The 13333-nt window shown below is 44.4% G+C and overlaps 1 protein-coding gene across 1 annotated transcript in view; it reads right to left on the reverse strand.

The window, feature by feature from the left end:
- The window catches only part of LOC311079952 (N-acyl-aromatic-L-amino acid amidohydrolase (carboxylate-forming) B-like), a gene marked incomplete at its 5' end in the record, with an annotated part of 40756 nt that overhangs the window by 293 nt on the left and 27130 nt on the right, over positions 1-13333 (reverse strand). Inside the window, 2 exons of the mRNA XM_084109678.1 lie at positions 21-133; positions 204-311. Coding sequence (XP_083965804.1) covers positions 21-133; positions 204-311 — 221 coding nt within the window. The remainder of the gene's footprint in view (positions 1-20; positions 134-203; positions 312-13333) is intronic.

A 13333-nucleotide genomic window follows, 5' to 3' on the forward strand; every position in this document is an offset into this window, starting at 1 on the left:
AGATTCTCATCGTTCTGTACCTGCAGGTCGGGATGGACCGTGGCCGTGATCATGTGTGTCTGAGGGTCTCGTGGATAATCGATATTCTTCACCATCGTGAAAACGTCGACAGATCCTCCTTCAAACAGGGTCCCTGAGCAGAGAGAAGCCATGAAAACACACACACAGATCAGATTTTGCAGGGTTTGTAGTTGAAGATGTACCGGAGTTGAACTGCCAGATCCAGTCCAGCATGAGCTGAACTCCCTCCTGCATGGAGCTGAAGATCCCAGACCGGACGAGTCCGTGCGGCTGCGGTCCGACCTCCATTGCTGAGGGCAGAGAGGAAACATCCACGAGCTTGTAGAATAATATTACATTTAATTTAGGAGATGCTTTATCCACATCCATAGGGAATATTAATTTATATAAAAACAACAATAAACTCCTTTAGCATAATGTACATGCAGTGGCAGATTCATCTGTAAATGAGCGTCTCTGGCAATGAGGCCGGCACGCAAATCACAGCCGCTCTGATCATTTGTAAATTAATAATTTCCGGATCAAAAACAGCATTTAAAAGGCGCTGTGACCGACACTGATCGTACAGTGACGTCACTAAACAGTCACGGCACAACTATAAGAACATCATACACAGGTTTCTGCACAGCCACAACTACACCGAGAGCAAATATTATTCAGTTGATCGTGATGTCCTCTCTCTCCTTTGACGTCGTTGCCTCTTCCATTACATGGATTTCTGATTCGGACTGACCCAGTGATTGTGTCTCCAGCACCAGCCAATGATAGTGATTCTGAGCTTAAAGGACAACTCCGGTGAAAAATGAACCTAGGGGTAATTAACACATGGTTACCGAGTCGATCTTTCCCTGGGATGCGTTTTCATGAAAATCGAATGTAAAGAGTTTTATCTCTAAAAACAGTTTGGCTTATAACGCTAGTATATGGGGCACAGAGTAAGTAAAAGTAAATCGCTAGTTAATACCACTAACAAGGCTCAAAATAGCCTCACACTAACACGGTAGCATAATGAGGGTCCCTACATGCAAACCGAAGCATTGAGAACTTTGTAAGTGTACAGACAGTTTAATAAGAAGATACTTTATAAAGACAGTACATTACGCGTTTACAGACAGGATCCATCTTGGGAAACAGTCTCGACCAATCGAGTCACGAACGCCGTGCTAAGTGAGCTTGTTGATAGGAATTACGTTTGTGAAATCTAACGTAGCACGGCGTTTGTGGCTCGATTAGTCGAGACTGTTTTCCAAGATGGATCCTGTCTGTAAACGCGTAATGTACTGTCTTTATAAACTATCTTCTTATTAAACTGTCTGTACACTAACAAAGTTCTCAATGCTTCGGTTTGCATGTAGGGACCTTCATTATGCTACCGTGTTAGTGTGAGGCTATTTTGAGCCTTGTTAGTGATATTAACTAGCGATTTACTTTTACTTATTCTGTGCCCCATATACTAGTGTTATGAGCTAATCTGTTTTTAAAGATAAAACTCTTTACATTCGATTTTCATGAAAACGCATCCCAAGGAACGATCGACTCAGTAACCATGTGTTAATTACCCCTAGGTTCATTTTTCACTGGAGTTGTCCTTTAAAGGTACAATCTGTAATTTTTTCACCGCCAGAGGTCGCATTTTCAAAACAATAACAACGACGAAGCTTGATGAAGGAGAGTGGAACGATGGTAGATGTTGTTTTCACCATCCAGAGATGTGTGGAATTCACGAATCAAATAAATTGTTCTGGCTTTGTCTTGCAAGACAGAGCGAGTTTGACACAGTTTGTCTTGCTCTGTCTCTCACCTGTACGTTCTGTCTCGCTGTAGCAAATTAGCGCTAAAGAAATATTAATAATCAATCATAACTTGTTATAATTGATTATGAATATTTGGATCAGTTAATAGAATTAACTTAATGTAGTAAAATTAATATTACAATCAATTAACCTGTTTGTGCCGTGAACACTCAGTGTTAACTGTTTATTAATTCTACGTTTATTTTTTCTACGTTTATGAATTCTAATTGTTTATTAGACAATTAGATGTTAACTCGCTTATCGGGCTTATGCTACTCTGAACAATGCCTAAACTTCGTATTTTGAGCACTTCTTGCATTGTTTTTTGCCTCTTCACGATGACTCGCTTAATTTAGTCCTAATTTGTAAGTCACTTTGGACAAAAGCATCTGCTAAATGTGTAAATGTGTAAATTCTAAGAAATGTACATTTCCGGGGTATGGGAAATGTCTTTCTTACTGTACAGTACTATTCAGAGCCTATAGTCAAAATATACATGATTAGGGACTCCAGTATGAGCTTGAGAAATGGACAACTTTACGTGTGATATGAACAAGACTTTATTAACTAGACTAAACACTTAAATTAACATACAAACATTGTTTGAAATTCAGCAGATCAACAGCCTTCAGCAAACCATCAGTTCTAACACGCCCTTCTTTAAAAGGGGTACGGATACTTTATGTATCAAATAATGAGACTAACTTTGATACTTGCATGTCTCACCCCTTTGAATTAAACTGTCCTAATGCAATTTGTTGAGGCTCCAGCTGATCTTTGCTGATATTGTCTTGATGAGAGAGATCTCTTTCTCACTCTGTCTCTCGCTCTGTCTCTCTCTGTCTCTCTCTGTCTCACTCTGTCTCACTCTGTGTTGCTCTGTCTCGCTCTGTCTCGCTCTGTCTCACTCTGTCACACTCTGTCTCTCTCTGTCTCACTCTGTCTCTCACTCTGTCTCACTCTGTCTCGCTCTGTCTCACTCTGTCACTCTCTGTCTCTCTCTGTCTCACTCTGTGTTGCTCTGTCTCACTCTGTCTCGCTCTGTCTCACTCTGTCACACTCTGTCTCACTCTGTGTCGCTCTGTCTCGCTCTGTCTCTCACCTGTACGCTCTGTCTCTCTCTGTCTCACTCTGTGTCGCTCTGTGTCACTCTGTCTCGCTCTGTCTCTCACCTGCATCCCCGTGTTTCGCTCTGTCTCGGCTCTGTCTTGCTCTGTCTCGCTCCGTTTCGCTCTGCCTTTCACCTGTACGCTCTGTCTCGCTCTGTCTCGGCTCTGTCTCACTCTGTCTCGCTCTGTCTCACTCTGTCTCGGCTCTGTCTCATTCTGTCTCTCACCTGCACGCTCTGTCTCGGCTCTGTCTCGCTCTGTCTCGCTCTGTCTCTCACCTGCTCCCTCTGTCTCGCTCTGTCTCGCTCTGTCTCGCTCTGTCTTGCTCTTTCTCGCTCTTTCTCGCTCTGTCTCTCACTCTGTCTCGCTCTGTCTTGCTCTGTCTATCACCTGTACGCTCAGTCTCGCTCTTTCTCGCTCTGTCTCTCACTTTGTCTCGCTCTGTCTCTCATCTGCATGCTCTGTCTCGGCTCTGTCTCGCTCTGTTTCGCTCTGTTTCGCTCTGCCTCTCACCTGTATGCTCTGTCTCACTCTGTCTCGCTCTGTCTCACTCTGTCTCTCTCTGTCTCACTCTGTGTTGCTCTGTCTCACTCTGTCTCGCTCTGTCTCACTCTGTCACACTCTGTCTTCACTCTGTCTCACTCTGTGTTGCTCTGTCTCTCTCTGTCTCACTCTGTCTCACTCTGTGTTGCTCTGTCTCACTCTGTCTCACTCTGTCTCGCTCTGTCTCACTCTGTCTCTCTCTGTCTCACTCTGTGTTGCTCTGTCTCACTCTGTCTCACTCTGTCTCACTCTGTGTCGCTCTGTCTCGCTCTGTCTCTCACCTGTACGCTCTGTCTCACTCTGTCTCGCGCTGTCTCTCTCTGTCTCACTCTGTGTCGCTCTGTCTCACTCTGTCTCGCTCTGTCTCTCACCTGCATCCCCGTGTTTCGCTCTGTCTCAGCTCTGTCTTGCTCTGTCTCGCTCTGTTTCGCTCTGCCTCTCACCTGTACGCTCTGTCTCGCTCTATCTCGGCTCTGTCTCGCTCTGTCTCGCTCTGTCTCGCTCTGTCTCGCTCTGTCTCACTCTGTCTCGGCTCTGTCTCATTCTGTCTCTCACCTGCACGCTCTGTCTCGCTCTGTCTCGCTCTGTCTCTCACCTGCTCGTTCTGTCTCGCTCTGTCTCGCTCTGTCTCTCACCTGCTCGCTCTGTCTCGCTCTGTCTCGCTCAGTCTTGCTCTTTCTCGCTCTGTCTCTCACTCTGTCTCGCTCTGTCTTGCTTTGTCTATCACCTGTACGCTCTGTCTCGCTCAGTTTTGCTCTTTCTCGCTCTGTCTCTCACTTTGTCTCGCTCTGTCTCTCATCTGCATGCTCTGTCTCGGCTCTGTCTCGCTCTGTTTCGCTCTGTTTCGCTCTGCCTCTCACCTGTACGCTCTGTCTCGCTCTGTCTCGGCTCTGTCTCGGCTCTGTCTCGCTCTGTCTCACTCTGTCTCGCTCTGTCTCACTCTGTCTCGGCTCTGTCTCATTCTGTCTCTCACCTGCACGCTCTGTCTCAGCTCTGTCTCACTCTGTCTCGCTCTGTCTCTCACCTGCTCGCTCTGTCTCGCTCTGTCTCGCTCAGTCTTGCTCTTTCTCGCTCTTTCTCGCTCTTTCTCGCTCTGTCTCGCTCTGTCTTGCTCTGTCTCTCACCTGTACGCTCTGTCTCGCTCAGTCTCGCTCTTTCTCGCTCTGTCTCTCACTTTGTCTCGCTCTGTCTCTCATCTGCATGCTCTGTCTCGGCTCTGTCTCACTCTGTCTCGCTCTGTTTCGCTCTGTCTCTCACCTGCACGCTCTGTCTCGGCTCTGTCTCGCTCTGTCTCGCTCTCTCACCTGCTCGCTCTGACTCTCACTCTGTCTCGCTCAGTCTTGCTCTGTCTCTCACCTGTACGTTCTGTCTCGCTCTTTCTCGCTCTGTCTCGCTCAGTCTTGCTCTTTCTCGCTCTTTCTCGCTCTGTCTCTCACTCTGTCTCGCTCTGTCTCACTCTGTCTCGCTCTGTTTCGCTCTGCCTCTCACCTGTACGCTCTGTCTCACTCTGTCTCGCTCTGTCTCGCTCAGTCTTGCTCTTTCTCGCTCTTTCTCGCTCTGTCTCTCACTCTGTCTCGCTCAGTCTTACTCTGTCTCTCACTTGTACGTTCTGTCTCGCTCTGTCTCGCTCAGTCTTGCTCTGTCTCTCACCTGTACGTTCTGTCTCACTCTGTCTCGCTCTGTCTCGCTCAGTCTTGCTCTTTCTCGCTCTTTCTCGCTCTGTCTCTCACTCTGTCTCTCACCTGTACGTTCTGTCTCACTCAGTCTCGCTCAGTCTCGCTCTTTCTCGCTCTGTCTCTCACTCTGTCTCACTCTGTCTCGCTCTGTCTCTCACTCTGTCTCACTCTGTCTCGCTCTGTTTCGCTCTGCCTCTCACCTGTACGTTCTGTCTCACTCTGTCTCGCTCAGTCTTGCTCTGTCTCTCACCTGTACGTTCTGTCTCACTCTGTCTCGCTCTGTCTCGCTCAGTCTTGCTCTTTCTCGCTCTTTCTCGCTCTGTCTCTCACTCTGTCTCACTCTGTCTCTCACCTGTACGTTCTGTCTCACTCAGTCTCGCTCAGTCTCGCTCTTTCTCGCTCTGTCTCTCACTCTGTCTCACTCTGTCTCGCTCTGTCTCTCACTCTGTCTCACTCTGTCTCGCTCTGTTTCGCTCTGCCTCTCACCTGTACGTTCTGTCTCGCTCAGTCTCGCTCTTTCTCGCTCTGTCTCTCACTCTGTCTCGCTCTGTCTTGCTGTCTCTCACCTGTACGTTCTGTCTCGCTCAGTCTCGCTCTTTCTCGCTCTGTCTCTCACTTTGTCTCACTCTGTCTCACTCTGTCTCGCTCTGTCTCGCTCTGTCTCTCACTCTGTCTGGCTCTGTCTCGCTCTGTTTCGCTCTGCCTCTCACCTGTACGTTCTGTCTCGCTCAGTCTCGCTCTTTCTCGCTCTGTCTCTCACTCTGTCTCGCTCTGTCTTGCTGTCTCTCACCTGTACGTTCTGTCTCGCTCAGTCTCGCTCTTTCTCGCTCTGTCTCTCACTTTGTCTCACTCTGTCTCACTCTGTCTCGCTCTGTCTCGCTCTGTCTCTCACTCTGTCTGGCTCTGTCTCGCTCTGTTTCGCTCTGCCTCTCACCTGTACGCTCTGTCTCGCTCTGTCTCACTCAGTCTTGCTCTTTCTCGCTCTTTCTCGCTCTGTCTCTCACTCTGTCTCGCTCTGTCTCGCTCAGTCTTGCTCTGTCTCTCACCTGTACGCTCTGTCTCACTCTGTCTCACTCTGTCTCGCTCTGTCTCGCTCTTTCTCGCTCTGTCTCTCACTCTGTCTCGCTCTGTCTCGCTCTATCTCTCACCTGCATGCTCTGTCTCTCTCTGTCTCACTCTGTGTCGCTCTCTCTCACCTGTATGCTCTGTCAAGTCATCTTCATTTATATAGCGCTTTTATCAATGTAGATTGTTCCAAAGCAGCTTTACAGTGATAATAGGAAACTAGATTAAAAAGTTCGTCGAGACAAACTTTAAGTTGCCTTGAGAAAGCCGGACCAGAAAGTTTGAAGAAGTTTGAAGTTTAAAGTAGTTTAAAGTTTAAATTAGTTTGAAGTTTAAATTAGTCTAAAGTTTAAATTAGTTTGAAGTTTAAAGAAGTGTAAAGTAGTTTTTGAAGTTTAAAGTAGTTTGAAGTTTAAAGTAGTTTAAAGTTTAAATTAGTTTGAAGTAGATCGATAGATGAGTTTGTTAGTTTAAATTTTACACACAGACACGCTCACTAACTCTCTCTCTCACACACGCACACACACACACTTATGCACATACACCCACACTCATGCACACACTCACTCACTCACACACACACACACGGACATACACTCACACATGCACACAGACATGCTCACTAACTCACTCACATACACACACACACACACACACACACACTAACTCACACACACTCTCTCTCACACACATACACACACGCACATACACTCATAAATGCACACACTCACACACACACACTAACTCGCTCTCACACACACACAGACACGCTCATTAACTCACACACACTCACACACATAGACACATACACTCTCTCACACACACACACACACACACACACTCTCTCTCTCTCTCTCTCTCTCTCTCTCTCGCTCTCTCTCTCTCTCTCACACACTCTCACACGGACATACACTCACACACGCACACACCCACCCACCCACACACACACAGACATGCTCACTAACTCACACACACACACTCACTAACTCACACACACTCTCTCTCACACACATACACACTTACGCACATACACTCACACATGCACACACACTCACACATAGACACACACGCTCTCTCACACACACACACACACACACACACACGTTTTGAGTGTAGAGTTCATTAGTTTAAATGAGTCTCAATGGCTCATATAGTATATAGAACGGCAGTTTGGTTTAGTCTTCAAGGTGTTTAGATTTAAATTTTCGACATACACACACACAAGCACGCACACACAGACTCTCACTCTCTCTCACACACACACACTATCTCTCTCACACACACACTCACTAACTCACTCACACACACACACACACAGACAAGCTCATTAACACACACACACACACACACACACTCACATAGACACACACTCTCTCTCTCACACACACACACACTCAGAGTTTATATGAGTTTAGAGTTTATAAGTGTACAAGTTTTTGAGTTACAAGTTTATAAGTTTAAATGAGTGTGTACGAGTTTTTGAGTTTACACACACACACACACACTCACACATAGACACACACGCTCTCTCTCTCTCTCTCACACACACACACACACACACACAGGTTTTGAGTTTAGAGTTCACACGTTTTGAGTTTAGAGTTCATTAGTTTAAATGAGTCTCAATGGCTCATATAGTATATAGAACGGCAGTTTGGTTTAGTCTTCAAGGTGTTTAGATTAAAATTTTCGACATACACACACACACACAAGCACGCACGCACAGACTCTCACTCTCTCTCACACACACACACACTATCTCTCTCACACACACACTCACTAACTCACTCACACACACACAGACAAGCTCATTAACTCACACACACACACACACACTCACGCACATAGAAACACACTCTCTCTCACACACACACACACTCAGAGTTTATATGAGTTTAGAGTTTATAAGTGTACAAGTTTTTGAGTTAAGAGTTTATAAGTTTAAATGAGTGTGTACGAGTTTTTGTTCACACACACACACACACACATAGACACACACGCTCTCTCTCTCTCTCTCTCACACACACACACACACACACACACACACGTTTTGAGTTTAGAGTTCATTAGTTTAAATGAGTCTCAATGGCTCATATAGTATATAGAACGGCAGTTTGGTTTAGTCTTCAAGGTGTTTAGATTTAGATTTCTTAGAAAGAAAGAAAGAAAGAAAGAAAGAAAGAAAGAAAGAAAGAAAGAAAGAAAGAAAGAAAGAAAGAAAGATGGATTAGTTAGAAAGAGAGAAAGATAGATTAATTAGAAAGAAAGAAAGATGGATAAGTTAGAAAGAAAGATAGATTAGTTAAAAAGAGAGAGATAGATAGATAGATAGATAGATAGATAGATAGATAGATAGATAGATAGATAGATAGATAGATAGATAGATTAAAAACTTTAAAGTAGTTTGAAGTAGATAGATAGATGAGTTTATTAGTTTAAATGAGTCTAAAAAAGAAAGATTAGTTAGAAAGAAAGAAAGAAAGAAAGAAAGAAAGAAAGAAAGAAAGAAAGAAAGAGAAAGACTAGTTAGAAAGAAAGAAATAAAGAAAGAAAGAAAGATTAGTTAGAAAGAAAGAAAGAAAGAAAGAAAGATGGATTAGTTAGGAAGAGAGAAAGATAGATTAGTTAAAAAGAGAGATAGATAGATAGATAGATAGATAGATAGATAGATAGATAGATAGATAAAAAAACTTTAAAGTAGTTTGAAGTAGATAGATAGATGAGTTTATTAGTTTAAATGAGTCTCAAAAAGAAAGATTAGTTAGAAAGAAAGAAAAAAGCAAGAAAGCAAGCAAGCAAGAAAGAAAGAAAGAAAGAAAGATTAGTTAGAAAGAAAGAAAAAGATTAGTAAGAAAGAAAGAAAGAAAGAAAGAAAGAAAGAAAGAAAGAAAGAAAGAGAAAGATTAGTTAGAAAGAAAGAAAGAAAGAAAGAAAGATGGATTAGTTAGAAAGAGAGAAAGATAGATTAATTAGAAAGAAAGAAAGATGGATAAGTTAGAAAGAAAGATAGATTAGTTAAAAAGAGATCGATAGATAGATAGATAGATAGATAGATAGATAGATAGATAGATAGATAGATAGATAGATAGATTAAATTTTTTTTTAAAGTAGTTTGAAGTAGATAGATGAGTTTATTAATTTAAATGAGTCTCAATGGCTCATATAGTATATAGAACGGCAGTTTGGTTTAGTCTTCAAGGTGTTTAGATTTAAATTTTCGTCGGTTGGTGAGTTTGAATCTGGATTTGAATTTTTTAGAACTCCCCAATGCAAGTCAATGGGAGTTTTTCCGAGTTTTGATCGTCATTTTTAGGAAAACCGTAAGTCCGATCAGTCTGAAAATAGATAGCACACTTAGTCAGAACAGTTTGAGTGTCTGAGCCGAGTTTGGAGTATGTGGAGTTAAAGCTCTAGGAGGAGTTAGATATAGAAATTTTTAGTCTCAGAAGAATAATAATAATAATAATAAGTTTAAATAGGATTTCAATATGTTGGCTCTCTCAAGCCAACTTAATAATAATAAGTTTAAATAGGATTTCAATATGTTGGCTCTCTCAAGCCAACTTAATAATAATAAGTTTAAATAGGATTTCAATATGTTGGCTCTCTCAAGCCAACTTAATTAAAGTAAAGTGTTTTGGCTTTATAGCAGCTCTAGAATAAAGTTATTGTCCAGCTAATGTTAGTTTGTTTGATTCACTTCCGTCGCAACAATCATTAGTTATTAATTTAGGGGCCGCTAACACGACACCGTTCTAACAGAAAACTCTTCAGTTCTTTCTGCGCAAACTTCAAAAATGCGAACCAGTGAGAACGCCGATGGCGCACATGTGTATTACGAGTTCAGTCTATAGGTATGTGCGTTTCAATATATGTGCGCAGGCGTGTAGTCCTTCCCTACAAACCAGCCCTCAACAAACTACTTTGGCCTTAAAATTAATAATACAGAATTTTTATCGCTTCCATGTAGCCACACGAACCGGAATTATCCTGACAACGCTTTATCTGTAGAGAGGTAAAGAGAGGGGGAGGGAGGCCTTCACAGGGAAGAGCCTAGTTGACATTTCAGGACTGCGCTGTCATCGAGTCCAGGCGCAGGTCCTTCATCAGATCTGGATACGGCCTGGATCTGGCGGACTGCGGTAAACCTCGGGATAAACAGAGAGACTAATATTAGCTTAGAAACCATTCTTCTTATGATGTAACGAGTACATCAGGATTTATGGGAAGTGTTCCCGGTTCCGGCTGACCTAATCTATGCAGCCTAACATTGAATTATAGAAGTCTATAGTGTGTTATGTGAATGCAAGGTCAAAGAGATGTGTCTTTAGTCTAGCTTTGAACTGACAGAGTGTGTCTGCTTCCCGGACAATGTTAGGAAGACTGTTCCAAAGTTTTGGTGCTAAATAGGAAAAGGATCTACCGCCAGCAGTCGATTTTGATATTCTAGGTATTATCAACTGGCCGGAATTTTGAGATCGCAATAGACGTGAAGGACTATAATGTGTTAAGAGCTCGCTCAAGCACTGCGGAGCTAAACCATTTAGTGCTTTGTAAGTAATCAGCAATATTTTAAAATTTATACAATGTTTAATAGGGAGCCAGTGCAGTGTTGACAAAACTGGGCTAATATGGTCATACTTCCTGGTTCTGGTAAGAACTCGAGCTGCTGCGTTTTGGACCAGCTGTAGTTTGTTTATTAAGCGTGCAGGGCAACCACCCAGTAGAGCATTACAATAATCTAGCCTTGAGGTCATGAACGCATGAACTAATTTGTCAATGAGAGCATATGGTGTAATTTAGATATATTTTTAAGATGGAAGAATGCGGTTTTACAGATACTAGACACGTGACTTTCAGTGAAAGATTGGTATCAAAGAGCACACCCAGGTTCCTAACCGACGACGAAGACTTGACAGAGCAGCCATCAAGTGTTTGACAGTATTCTACCGCCTTTTCTAGTGTCTTTGACAGAAAAGGCAGATTCGAGATCGGCCTGTAATTGATTAATTCTGTACGATCAAGTTGCGTTTTTTTAACAAGCGGTTTAATCATAGCCAGCTTAAAAGTTTTTGGTACGTATCATAATGACAAAGATGAATTAATGATATTAAGAAGAGGATCTATGACCTCTGGAAGCATCTCTTTCAGTAGCTTAGTCGGTATAGGGTCTAACATATACATGTTGTCGATTTAGATGATTTAACGAGTTTAACGAATTCTTCATCTTCTATAGCAATGAATTAATCGAATTTTTCCTTAGGGAGACTACAATGCACTGCCTGATGCGATACTGTAGTAGACGGTTTTATAGTTATAATTTTCTCCCTGATATTATCAATCTTATAAGTGAAAAAGTTCATAAAGTCATTACTGCTGTGCTGCTTGGAAACTTCTGGGCTTGAAGCTTTCTTTTTCGTTAGTTTAGCCACTGATTCAAATAAATACCTAGGGTTTTCTTTATTTTCTTCTAATAGGGTTGAAAAATAAGCTGTCTCTCACCTGCACGCTCTGTCTCGCTCTGTCTCTCACCTGCATCCCTGTGTTTCGTTCTGTCTCACTCTGTCTCGCTCTGTCTCGCTCTGTCTCTCACCTGCTCACTCTGTCTCGCTCTGTCTCGCTCTGTCTCTCACCTGCTCACTCTGTCTCGCTCTGTCTCGCTCTGTTTCTCACCTGCATCCCTGTGTTTTGTTCTGTCTCGCTCTGTCTCTCACCTGCATCCCTGTGTTTCGTTCTGTCTCGCTCTGTCTCGCTCTGTCTCGCTCTGTCTCTCACCTGCTCACTCTGTCTCGCTCTGTCTCGCTCTGTTTCTCACCTGCATCCCTGTGTTTCGTTCTGTCTCGCTCTGTCTCTCACCTGCATCCCTGTGTTTCGTTCTGTCTCGCTCTGTCTCTCACCTGCTCGCTCTGTCTCGCTCTGTCTCGCTCTGTTTCTCACCTGCATTCCTGTGTTTCGTTCTGTCTCGCTCTGTCTTTCACCTGCACACTCTGTCTCTCACCTGCTCGCTCTGTCTCGCTCTGTCTCGCTCTGTCTCTCACCTGCATCCATGTGTTTCGTTCTGTCTCGCTCTGTCTCTCACCTGCATCCCTGTGTTTCGTTCTGTCTCTCATCTGCACGCTCTGTCTCGGCTCTGTCTCGCTCTGTCTCTCATCTGCACGCTCTGTCTCGGCTCTGTCTCGCTCTGTCTCTCTCTGTCTCGCTCTGTCTCTCACCTGCATCCCTGTGTTTCGTTCTGTCTCGCTCTGTCTCGGCTCTGTCTCTCTCTGTCTCACTCTGTCTCGCTCTGTCTCTCACCTGCATCCCTGTGTTTCGTTCTGTCTCGCTCTGTCTCTCACCTGCATCCCTGTGTTTCGCTCTGTCTCGCTCTGTCTCTCACCTGCTCGCTCTGTCTCGGCTCTGTCTCGCTCTGTCTCTCACCTGCTCGCTCTGTCTTGCTCTGTCTCGCTCTGTTTCTCACCTGCATCCCTGTGTTTCGTTCTGTCTCGCTCTGTCTCTCACCTGCATCCCTGTGTTTCGTTCTGTCTCACTCTGTCTCGCTCTGTCTCGCTCTGTCTCTCACCTGCTCACTCTGTCTCGCTCTGTCTCGCTCTGTCTCTCACCTGCTCACTCTGTCTCGCTCTGTTTCTCACCTGCATCCCTGTGTTTCGTTCTGTCTCGCTCTGTCTCTCACCTGCATCCCTGTGTTTCGTTCTGTCTCGCTCTGTCTCGCTCTGTCTCGCTCTGTCTCTCACCTGCTCACTCTGTCTCGCTCTGTCTCGCTCTGTTTCTCACCTGCATCCCTGTGTTTCGTTCTGTCTCGCTCTGTCTCTCACCTGCATCCCTGTGTTTCGTTCTGTCTCGCTCTGTCTCGCTCTGTCTCTCACCTGCTCGCTCTGTCTCGCTCTGTCTCGCTCTGTTTCTCACCTGCATCCCTGTGTTTCGTTCTGTCTCGCTCTGTCTTTCACCTGCACACTCTGTCTCTCACCTGCTCGCTCTGTCTCGCTCTGTCTCGCTCTGTCTCTCACCTGCATCCATGTGTTTCGTTCTGTCTCGCTCTGTCTCTCACCTGCATCCCTGTGTTTCGTTCTGTCTCTCATCTGCACGCTCTGTCTCGGCTCTGTCTCGCTCTGTCTCTCATCTGCACGCT

Source organism: Abramis brama (genome assembly GCF_963993115.1).
Source record: "Abramis brama genome assembly, chromosome: 3".
NCBI classification, from domain to species: Eukaryota; Metazoa; Chordata; class Actinopteri; order Cypriniformes; family Leuciscidae; genus Abramis; species Abramis brama.